The sequence below is a fragment of the Eulemur rufifrons genome, chromosome 2, assembly GCF_041146395.1.
Source record: "Eulemur rufifrons isolate Redbay chromosome 2, OSU_ERuf_1, whole genome shotgun sequence".
Taxonomy (NCBI): domain Eukaryota; kingdom Metazoa; phylum Chordata; class Mammalia; order Primates; family Lemuridae; genus Eulemur; species Eulemur rufifrons.
In genome coordinates this window covers 17,121,180-17,132,285 of record NC_090984.1, presented here as the reverse complement: position 1 = coordinate 17,132,285, position 11,106 = coordinate 17,121,180, and the positions used below count along the sequence as shown (strand labels likewise).

General features: G+C 61.2%; 1 protein-coding gene across 2 annotated transcripts; it reads left to right on the top strand.

Annotated features, from left to right (window-relative positions):
• Positions 1-2,528: 2,528 nt before the first annotated feature.
• On the top strand, positions 2,529-10,601 carry TLE5 (TLE family member 5, transcriptional modulator). Of its 2 annotated transcripts, none has more exons than XM_069480628.1 (7): positions 2,529-2,820; positions 3,727-3,824; positions 6,832-6,895; positions 8,258-8,302; positions 8,793-8,855; positions 10,135-10,209; positions 10,301-10,601. In XM_069480628.1, exons 1-7 carry the CDS (start codon positions 2,794-2,796, stop codon positions 10,517-10,519), a joined length of 591 nt encoding a protein of 196 aa, XP_069336729.1. In that variant the 5' UTR covers positions 2,529-2,793; the 3' UTR covers positions 10,520-10,601. The 2 variants fall into 2 exon arrangements, with proteins under 2 accessions (XP_069336729.1, XP_069336719.1); XM_069480618.1 differs by having other exon boundaries at positions 2,536-2,820; positions 10,298-10,601.
• The last annotated feature ends 505 nt before the right edge of the window (positions 10,602-11,106 follow it).

Below are 11,106 nucleotides of genomic sequence, written 5' to 3'. Positions count from 1 at the left end.
TTTGGCCAAGTCACTTCAGCTCTGTGTGCCTGAGTCTCCCCATCTCTAAAATGATTATGGGCCAGGCGCGGTGGCTCACGCCTGTAACCCCAGCACTCTGGGAGGCCAAGGCAGGAGGATCGCTTGAGCTCAGGAGTTCGAGACCAGCCTGAGCAAGAGCGAGACCCCATCTCTACTAAAAATAGAAAAATTAGCCGGGCGTCGTGGTGACGCCTGTAGTCCCAGCTACTTGGGAGGCTGAGGCAGGAGGATCGCTTGAGCCCAGGAGTTGGAGGCTGCAGTGAGCTGTGATGATGCCACTGTACTCCAGTCTGGGCGACAGAGTGAGACCCTGTCTCAAAAAATAAAATAAATAAAATAAAATGAGTATGATGCCAGAACCTAAGGGTTAAAGTGCTTAAGGCAGAGCCCGGTGCATATTCAAAATGTCCTTCCATACCTGTTGGTGGGTTTATTATTCATTATTTGGGTCACAATTCTGGGCTTCTCTGCACGCAGGGGGTGGGGGAAAAAAAACCGTTTTTCTGAAAATGACTATTTCACAATGACTTTCTCCTTCAAAGGCCTGGGTCCCTCTGGGTGGCCCAGCGCTGACCCCACCGTGCTGGAGGTACCTGTGCTTCCCCCACCAGTGTGGGGGCTTCTAGAATGGGAGTGTTTGGTCACTGAGGTGCCTGCCTAAGTAAATATTGGCAGGTGGCCTCCAGCAGAAAAGGGTGTCTGGTCCTCTCAGGGGCGGGGGTGGGAAGGCAGGGACATGGGGGGAACTGGCTCATGGGCATTCGAGGAATGCAGTCTCCCAGGGCTCTGCACTCAAAGAAGGGCCGTGTGCTGGGTGACTAGCTTGGCTGTCACCATCTTGAATCCCTCATCACTTTTAAGCAGCAGGGCCTGTACTTTCATTTTGCCCCGAGCCCAGAAAGTTCTGCAGCCCATTCCGATAGGGAGCTCCAACATGATCTTTGGGGTCTCGAATATTGCAGAGCCTGGCAAGAATACCGTGGAACTTTCCAAGTCTGTTGCTCTTCTCTTAACAGCGTGGTGGCGTTGGGGTCAGGGCGACCCTGCATTTACGGCTAATCCTGTCTTTATTTAACACGTTGATATGTTGTGCATCACAGACGCTTTTTATTTTCTGCATCCGTTTTTATTTTTAAAAATATCGCCTTAAAGTAGTATTTATCTCCATCCCTGGGGGACTTTTGGGGGGGTCCCTTAAATGGAGCTCATTCATCTCACCCCAGCTGTGGCCCCTGCCCTGCCCAGGTGAGAGCTACCACCTGCGGTCCAAAGAAGTTACATTCATTCACTGGGGGAGGAAGGCTGGGGAGTTGTTGGCGATGATGATGATGATGATGATGACGACGACTGTGTATTTAGCACCTGCCTAAGGGGTGACCTTCAAGTAACAGCCTTATTCCAACAGCCCCTCTGGGGCCTATCTGTTCTCCCCATGGCAGAAAGAGGGAGACTTTCAAAGTCCCAGCCAGGGCATGTCCCTCCTCTGCCCGCAGCCCTCAGGGGCTCCCACCTCACCCTGAGTAAAATCCACAAGGGGCCCTGCATGACCTGCCCCCTTTACCAGCTACAGGCTTTGCAGGACCCAGTGCAAAACAAAACCACAAAGTCCCGAGTTCAAAAATGACGAAGAATTTCAAAACACAACGGTAGAACATTAACCCAAGTGCAAAGCCTTCTGGGAGCTGTGCCCCGGGGCAAATGCCGCAAACCCCAGGCCCTTTGCACTTGCTGCCCCCGCCTCTTTGAGGACATCTCTGTCCCATACCTCTCTGAGCTCACAGGCTGTCCTTCCTCAGGTCCTTTTTGGGGTCCAGGAGGCCCTCTCTGAATCCCCCTCCCCCTGGTTTAACCTTGCACCTTCCTGGGCACCCAGTGCCCTCACCCCTGCTTGTTTTTCCCCAAAGCTGTTACCACCATCTGACCCTCCCGTCTGGGGTTTGACTCCTGCATTTGTGTCTAGTGTGTCTCAAGGCACCCCCAACACCACCCCCGCCGCCCCCCCACGGGCCTGGCACACAGTAGGTGCACCACAAATGTGCGCTGCAGGAGCGGCTCTCGTGAGGCAGGCGGTATCCCCCGTCTTTCTGCAGAAGAGGAAACTGAGGCTGAGCGACAGCAGCCGCCCAGCCAGAGCCAAGGTCACAGAGCATGTCCGTGGCACGCGTCCAGGTCGTGCCACGCCAGAGCCGGCGGTTTAGATGGCGGGTCTGCCGGGTGGGGTGGGGTGGGGTGGGGGGGTTTCTTTGACAGATGGGGAAACCGAGGCCCGGCCGGCTGCCAAGGCGCCCCCCGCCGGGAGGGGCCGCGGGGGGCGGGGGCGCGCCGTGCCAAGGTCACCGCGCGGGGCTGGCCCCGGGAGGCGGGCCGGGGTGGGGATCCGCAGGCCTCCCGGGCGCGCGCGCCCCCCCCTCGGCGGCGCGCACGGGGCTCGGGCGGCGGCGGCGGCGGCGGCGGCAGCAGGTGGAGCCGGAGCCTCCGCAGCAGCCGAGCCGCGGCCACCCCGGCGGCGCCGCCATTAGACAATAGCAGCGGCGGCCGCGGGCGCGGGCGGCAGGCGGCGCGGAGGGCCGGGGAGGGGCCCGGGGCGCGCCGGGGCCGGGCGCGCGGGGAGGGGGCGCAGGAAGCGGGCGCGGCCGGGCTCGGGAGGCGGCGGCGGCGGCCCCGGGAGCTGCCGATCGGCGCCGGGACAAAGGCGCGGCCGCCCGGCGCCCCGAGCAGCCCGAGCCGGGGCGCACAGCCGAGGCGCAGCCCGCGCCCCCCGCCGCGATTGACATGATGTTTCCACAAAGCAGGCATTCGGTAAGCGGCGGCCGGCGCCCCCCGCCCGGGCCGGGCCCTGCCCTCCCCCAGCGCCCCCAGCTCCCCTCCCCCCGTGCGCGTCCCGCACCCCCACCCCGCTCCCGCCCGGCGCCCCCACCCCAATCCGGCCCGTCCTCCCCCACTCGGGCCCAGCGCAGCCCCTCCTGCCGCCAGCTCCCGGACACCCCCCCACAGCGCCCGGTCCCCCGAGCTTCCGGGCCTGGAGCGCCCCCCCCAGCTCCCGGCCTGCGTCCCCCCACCGAGACGGGCGGGCCTCGGCCGGCCTTGGCCTCGGGGCTGGGGCGCCCCGGGAGCCCCGCCGGGCACCTCCAGCGCGGGGCAGCTCTCGGGGCCTGTTGTGGGGGGGATCCAGGGCGCACCCCACCCGGAAGAGCGCGGCCCCCAGGAAGGGCGCTGGGAATCTGGGGTGGCCTCCCCCTCGGGAGGTTTCAGACGCTGAGAGAGTCCCCTCCCCCCAAGGGGACTTTGCAGGGAGGCCTCGCTGCACCCCAACTTGCAGAGGGGGGCTCTTCTAGGACGCGTTTCCACAGCCCCCACCCCGGCCGTTGGAGCAGTTCCGGCGCTCGGATGTGCCGCCCCCCCCCACCGCGCGCTCTGGAGGGGCGGTAGAGGGCGCGCCCTGCCCCCCACCAAGGGCAGGCGTGGGGGTGGCGGGGGACGGGGCGGCTCCGGCGCACCCACCCCCCTCGGCTTCCCCCGGGAGAGGCGGGGGCAGGAAGCGGGGGCGGGGGCCGTGCCAGGGGCTGTAAACACCGGCCCAGGAAGTGGGGGGGTGGGGGGCGCTGCAGCTGCGCCGGCCGCTGCCTCCCTCCGTGGGCCCTGCAGGAGAGGGTGGGTGGCCGGACCCCCCGCTTGTCCCTGACCCCGGCCGCCCCCTCCCCATAGGGCTCCTCGCACCTACCCCAGCAACTCAAATTCACCACCTCGGACTCCTGCGACCGCATCAAAGACGAATTTCAGCTGCTGCAGGCTCAATATCACAGGTGAGCAGGACCCGAGGTGAGGGGTGGGTCCCTGAGCCCTGAGAAGCTGCGCCCCTTTCACTCCCCACCCCGGGTGCAGATGGCTAGACCAGGCCTGCAGGGGAAACGGTGGCCCCCCTGCACGCACACACTTGCAAAAACGCACGTCTAGAGTGTCTCATGCGCTGGCCTCTGCCCTGAGCACTTTCCCCAGATTGGATCCATTTGGTCTTTCGAACAGTCCCATCTCCTGGATGAGAAAACCGAGGCACAGAAAGTTCAATAATTTGCCCAAAGCCCCAACTGCGTGGCTTCGGAGCCCCTCCCTATCCCCACTGAGTAAAAGACCTTCCCACAATCAGAGCGAGGGGAGGGACCCTCCACCTGCCCACCCCCAGGAGAGTAAATTCTGCAGCCCGTCCCTCTCCCCCTGCCCGCTTTTGGAGAAGGGGTTTCTAGCATGGAGGCGGCTGTCCCTCCAGAACCTAACCTCCGACCTTCCTGAAGGGCTTGCCCTTGGGGGGTCTCAGGGGAAGGAAGGATTATCGTTCTTTTCTTATATCTAGAAAAACTTAACCTAGAGAGGGTAGGGATTTCCTCAGGCTTTACACACAGCCAGGAGGTGACAAAACTGAGCTGAGTTTTGCAGCCACTCTTCCCAGTTTAAGAATGCAGGTGATCAAGTGCTGTGCTATGGAGGGGACACCTTGCCTGGGAACCTCGAGAAGTCAGAGGCTGTGCCTAAATCCCCGTTGGCTCCTAGGCCCCCCACAAACTGAAGCTTACCTACCCCAGAAGTGTTCAATGAAGGCTCCTGGGTTTTCTCCAAGAAGAAAGGAGAATATCAGCTTTTGGGGGACGTGGGGGAAATAGGGTCTTGCTCTGTTCCCTGGGCTGGAGTGCAGTGGCATCATCACAGCTCACTGCAGCCTCCAACTCCTGGGCTCAAGTGATCCTCCTGCTTCAGCCTCCCTTGTAGCTGGGACTACAGGTGCTGCCACTGCACCCAGTTACTTTTTCTATTTCTTGTAGAGATGGGGTTTGGCTATGTTGCCCAGGCTGGCCTTGAACTCCTGGCCTCAAGCGATCCTCCTGCCTTGGCCTCCCAAAGTGCTGGGATTACAGGCACAAGCCACTGTGTCTGGCTTGTTGTGCCCATTTTAAAGATGAGGAAACTGAGTCACTGACAGTTGAAGACACTGGAGCCCACTTCTCTGGTGGGCCCCAGAAACTTTGTTGGGGTCCCTGCTTGACTCTGCCCACTTCATCGCGGCCCAGAGCTGACCCCATTCTGTAGGCAAAGGATCAGATTGCTGTCACAGTGTCGTGTGACTTTGGGTGGGTTTTAGGGCCTCCATCCACAGGGTCTGGGCTTCCCGCTATCCAGTGAGGGTCCCTGCCATGTTGGGGACACACACAGATTCTGGTGGCATTACAGGCCCTGGGTGGCTGGATAGTCCTATTTTTCAAGAAAGGACAGAAAATCTAGAGTTTAGGGTGAAACTTCCTGATTTTTTTTTTTTTTTTTAAAGAGAAGGGGTCTCGCTCTGTCACCTAGGCTGGAGTGCAGTGGCATCATCATAGCTCACAGCAGCCTCCAACTCCTGAGCTCAAGTGATCTTCCTGCCTCAGCCTCCCCGAGTAGCTGGGACTATAGGTGCAGCCACCATGCCCAGCTAATTTTTTTATTTTTCATAGCAATGGGGTCTTGCTATGTTGCCCAGGCTGGTCTCAAACTCCTGACCTCAAGTGATCCTCCCGCCTCAGCCTCCCGAAGCGTTGGGATTACAATCATGAGCCACTGCAGCCGGCCCTGGTTTTTTTTTTTTAATGGTGGCAGCAGATGCACATTTTTAAAGCAAATTAGCTAAAAGTTTGTGAGGTCCCAGGCAACCCCAGCTGCGTCTCACTCCACTCTGGGAGCACACTGCCAAGCTCCCGGGCGCAAGAAGACTTCACGCGCATTTATTGGGTGCTTACTGTATGCCAGGCACTGTTGTCAGAACTTTTCTGAATTCATTGGAATCCTCACCACCCTACCCTGGGAGGGTGGAATGGAACCAAGAAGGTCCAGAGAGGTAGAGGAGTTTGCCTAGAGTCACACAGCAAGGAAGGAGCAGGGCAGAGCTGTGAACCCAGGTCGTCTGGCTCTGTACTGTTGGGGGTGTGAGAGGGGACAGTGAAGCCATAGCCAGGTCCAAGGGGCCCCCGTGCTGGACTGCATAGAAAGAGGTTTAAGGACAGAGTGTCCCTCGCGCCCTACCGCCCTCCTGGGGGCCTTTGAGAAATGCCCACAGCTCATCCCTACTGAGAGCCCCTGAAAGAAGCTCCTGTGTCACCCTCCTTGGCCCCCCAGCATAGAAATGGGGAGCTGATGTCATCTCACAGCTGTAAAAAGCGGGCAGTTCGGGAGGACTGTGCTGGGCGGAGGCCCACCGTGAGGCTAGAACCCATCGGGGAGTCCAGCCCGGAGCTGTCCCTGGCAGCCCCGCACCCTCTCGGGCTCTGCGCAATTTCTGTTTGGGTCTAGAGAATTCTCCCTCATGGTTGGGAGCTTGGGTTGCTTCTTGGCTGTGTGACCTTGAGCCAGTTACTCAACCTCTCTGGGCGCCCATTACATCATCTGTAAAAGGAGACTGATGATGACGCTGGTGACCTCATCAGAGATCGTGAGAGGTGACGGGTTCTTCAGATCTCTCCTTGACTCAGGGTCGCTCTGACTTTAGTTATTTTGATTATGTTTCTGCCCCAAGATCTGCAAGGTTGGTTTCCTGCTCCCCATTTTATACCGAGTCGCTCTCCCCAATTCGACTCTTACCAGCTCCCCTGCCCCTGGATTCAGTGTTTGCTACCCCCCCGCCCCAACAGCCCCACGACAGAGTTTGTGGCTTGTCCGTCCAGGAAAGAGCTGATTTTGCCCTTGCCGGGGACTCTAGGCCCTCGGAGCCTCAGTTTCCCCCCCTGCACGGCCTCAGCCTGGCCTCCGCCAATCCATGTCACCCCCTCATCTCCCCCTGTGTTTTCTCAGCCTAAAGCTGGAGTGTGACAAGTTGGCCAGCGAGAAGTCGGAGATGCAGCGTCACTATGTGATGGTATAGTCACCCTGGGCCCCGAGGGCGGCCGGGCAGGGACCCCCGACCCTCCTCCTGTGCAGGCAGCTGCTGCCTACACCCCTGCGCCCAGGCGGCACCTCCCCCGGGAAGTGCGGGCATTCAGGAGCTGTTCTCCATTCAGCCGGCCCCGCTGGGCTGAGCCTGCCCTGCTGGCCTGGCAGCCTGCCCGGGCAGTGGCCGAGGTGCCAAACCGCCGGGTTGCAGACTGGGCCCGCCAGGTCCCCGGCTGTCCTTGGCAGAGGAGGAGGCGGCACCGGCTGTGAAAGCCAACAGCCAGGAACTGACGTGGGGGAGCAGCCCCACCCCCGAGCTCCGGGCATCCGCGCTCTTAACCCCTCCACACCCAAGCTCTGGGAGGCACACCCCGGGGGCCCCTGGCGTGAGCCCCCCTCGTGTGTGTGGGGGGGGGGGGCGGGGAGGATATTGCGTCCTTGCTACCAGAATCAGTTGCTCGGTTTTGTACCTGCCAGGCAGCAGTTTCTGCATCAAAAACCCCCTGCCTTGCCCACCTCTCCCCGCCACACACTCACACCCCAGCCCTGTGGCTTGGCCACAGCCCAGCAACGCTGGGGTCTCGAAGAGGACTCAGCCCAGAGCCCAGCTCTCCCAGACTAGGTGTGATGCAGAACCAGACACTGACCCTCCCAGCCAGCAGGGGTGGGGCTGGAGTCAGAGACAGGAGGACCTGGGACTCCAGAGGGTAGGGGGCATTGTCCGAGAAAGACTGCATGGAGAAATGGGGCATTGTGTCTGGGGTTTTGAAGAATAAGTAGGAGCCTGCTGGACAGAGAGGAGGAAACCACGCAAAGATCTGGGAATGAACTTGGCTTTTTCCCCCCAGGGGTGATGGGGAGACATGGGAGAGTTTAGAGCAGGGGAGGGGCAGGGGCAGACCTGGGGCTCCGGTGGCTGCTGGCCCCAGAGCTGGAGCCAGCAGGCTTTGTTTATCCTCAGTATTTATACCCAGGGAGGCCAACTTCCCGAGTCTGGGCCCACCCACAGACAAGACATACAGAGACAGGAGATTAGGAGCCCCAGAATGTGGGGGGGGGGGAGATGGGCAGGGGGTTGAGCCCCGCCCACAGCCCCAGCGGCCCCGCCCACAGCCCCAGCGGCCCCGCCCCTGTCCTGTGCTGGCTGGGACTCTGTGTGCCTGTGTCCCTCCCTCCCTCGCTTTCTGTCTCTCTCCACCTGACGCTCCCTTCCTTTCCTGCCCTCTCAGCTGTCTCTTGCTGTCTCTCTCTCTGTCGCTGTGTGTCACTCCCCCATCTCTTTGTCTCTCGATGCCCCCCCCCATGCTTCCCTGCCCCCATCTCTCTCTCTCTCCCTCCCCCCACACAGTACTACGAGATGTCCTACGGCTTGAACATTGAGATGCACAAGCAGGTATGCCTGTTTCCCTCCTCCTCCGGCCCCCCTTTGGGGGACCCCCCCAGCCGGGTAGCACCCGGCCCTTGGCCATATACGGGGCGGCCCTGTTGCCCCCTCTCCAGCTCCCCGCCTCTTGTTCAGGCCCCTGGGATTTTTTTCCTCCGAACAGAAGGGGCACAGACCTTCCCCACGACTTGCCACCCCCACCTGTCCCTACATTTTCAGGGAGCGCTTACTACCCACGAGGCGCTGTGTGTGGTCTTCCGGGAGCGGCTGAGCCCCGATTTGGTCCGCCTCCTGCACACTGAGCTGCAGGCAGAGAGCCAGCTCTGGTCGCCCTCGGCCACGGCCACAGCTTGGGTGCCCTTGGGCCTGAAAAGGGCTTGGCTGAGCCCTCCCCGCCCGGCCCAGCCCCTCTTAGAGGGAAGCCCCTGGGCGGGCAGGCCTCCCAGGGCTGGTCTGCACCTGCCACCCACTTGGGGACTGAAGCGTCTGTGTGTTCTAGGCTGAGATCGTCAAGAGGCTGAACGGGATTTGTGCCCAGGTCCTGCCCTACCTCTCCCAGGAGGTAAGAGCCCTGCAGGGCACGGGCCTCCCCTCTCTGGACCCCCCGACACCAAACCGGGCCTGTGCAGAGGAAACCCCAGGCCAGAGCGACCCCGGGGCGCCAGGGAGGTGGAGGCTGGGCCTCACCCCGCCGTGGAATTCCCGGCTCCAGTGAGTCACTTCACGGGTAAAAGATGTCAAATGCACCAGAACTGCGCCCAGAACTTTTTCCCATATTTCTTTCTCTTTTCGCCCTCCTGAGACGCATGCAGAGCTCTGTGCACTGCCTCGGGCCTCGGAGCAGGGTGTGCGCACGTACACAGACACACAAACGCCGTGTACGCGCGGGGAGGTGCACGCAGACACACATGGGTGCAAGCAGATGGATGCACAGATACACACGTGCACAGGGGACACGTGGACACACACACCCAGATGGACCCCTGAGGCGGTAGCTTTTCTTCCCCTTTAGTGGGTTGACTCTTGGTGGGAGGCCTGCTTCTGCCCACCACCCCCCCCGCCAACCTCGGCCATGGACAGCCAGGCTCCTGTTCCCTGTCGGGTTCACTCCTAAAAATCTGTCATTTCCTCTTTAATCTCTGCTCATACCAGGGATGTTTCGGGTGCCTTACTTGCCCAGAGACAAGTCTAGAAGAACACGGGGAAAGCCCCAGAGAAGAGGGTCCTTGGAGCCCTTCAGATCTAGACTTGGGCTTTCCTTTTACAACAGAGGCTTCCTAGGAGCCAAGGCAAAAAGGGAGATTGGTGGATTCTAGCATCTGATGGCAAGAGAGTGAGACTTTTGGGGAGATCTGTGGAAGGAAATGCCCTGAGCCCTGGACTCATACCCCAGCCCTGCCAGAAGTCACTGAGCCTTCCCCAGCTGCGAAAGGAGAAGGGCTTAGGTTTTCACATCTCAGAGCCTAGTCTCTGAGCTCGTAGGATGAGGACTTCCCTGTACAGTTGGTCATGTTGTGTACTGCACACAACCCACATTCTTTACCAAGTTGCACGTGGCTTTGCACGTAGGAGGGATCATGACCCAGGATTTCTCTCGCACTCACTGAAGAAAGACCTTTTCCTAAATATCTGGCACCATTTGTTCCCGATTTGCCAGATGAAGAGACAGGCCTGGTGCAAGGAAGTGGCCAGAGCCAGGCGTTTTCTTTTGAGGCGGAGAGCTGCTGCCAGAGGCAGGAGGGCCCTGCTTAGTAGTGGGGTTTCTGCTGGGCTCGGTGTCCCCGCCTCCCCCCCAGGATTAGGACAAATCGCCTGCCTCTTCTCTCACCCCGCCCTTCCAGCACCAGCAGCAGGTCTTGGGAGCCATCGAGAGGGCCAAGCAGGTGACCGCGCCTGAGCTGAACTCCATCATCCGAGTAGGTCTGGGCACCTGCGCGGTGGGCGGGGAGGCCGGGGACAGGTGGGCCCCTGACGGCTGATGCTCCCCCTCCCCCGCCCCTGCAGCAGCAGCTCCAAGCCCACCAGCTGTCCCAGCTGCAGGCCCTGGCCCTGCCCCTGACCCCCTTGCCCGTGGGGCTGCAGCCACCTTCGCTGCCGGCAGTCAGCGCGGGCACTGGCCTCCTCTCGCTGTCCGCGCTGGGCTCCCAGGCCCACCTCTCCAAGGAAGACAAGAACGGGCACGACGGGGACACCCACCAGGAGGATGACGGCGAGAAGTCGGATTAGCAGGCGGCCGGGACGGGGAGGGTCGGGGAGGTGGGGGGAACAGAGGGGACACCGAGGCACGGAGGGAAAGGAATGTTTAGCTCGAGATCCGTAGTATTTATGGTGGCCACCCGCTGGGGCCCTGGCCCTCCTCTGGGGCTACCTCCTAGCTTTGTTCCTGTCCCCCAAGTCCCGGCCCCCTCCCTCCTCCTCCCCTGCAGCCCGAATAGGTGAGTGGATACCTGCTCGTGACATAGATGAGGCAAGCTAAGGCCTGGAGGGCACAGGGAGACTAGGTCAGAAAGGAGCAAAACCTAAAGAAGTCCAACACCCCCAGCACTTCCCCTGTTCAGAACACGTGTAACCGGTAGTCTGCTCGCTGGACCCCGCGGGGCACACGCCACAGCTCCCGCCCTGGCACTGCATGCAAACACAATGCTAGCTGCCCCCTCCCCGTCCTGGGCACCCACAGCGTCCCCCCTGGGTCCCGGCCCTGCTCACCACCCCCGCTAGTTCCAGATACCCCCATGCCCACCCGGTCCTCTCTCCTCGCCCGAGAAAGGGGGGCACGCTTAGCTGGGACAAGCCGGGTGGGGGCGGGTGACCCA

Excerpts from the sequence above, each read along its gene's own strand:
- TLE5 (XM_069480618.1), top strand. The coding sequence starts at position 2,794 with ATGATGTTTCCACAAAGCAGGCATTCG. Across the intron at positions 6,896-8,257 it reads TGCAGCGTCACTATGTGATG|TACTACGAGATGTCCTACGG; the intron begins GTATAGTCACCC and ends CCCCCCACACAG. Across the intron at positions 8,856-10,134 it reads TGCCCTACCTCTCCCAGGAG|CACCAGCAGCAGGTCTTGGG; the intron begins GTAAGAGCCCTG and ends CCGCCCTTCCAG.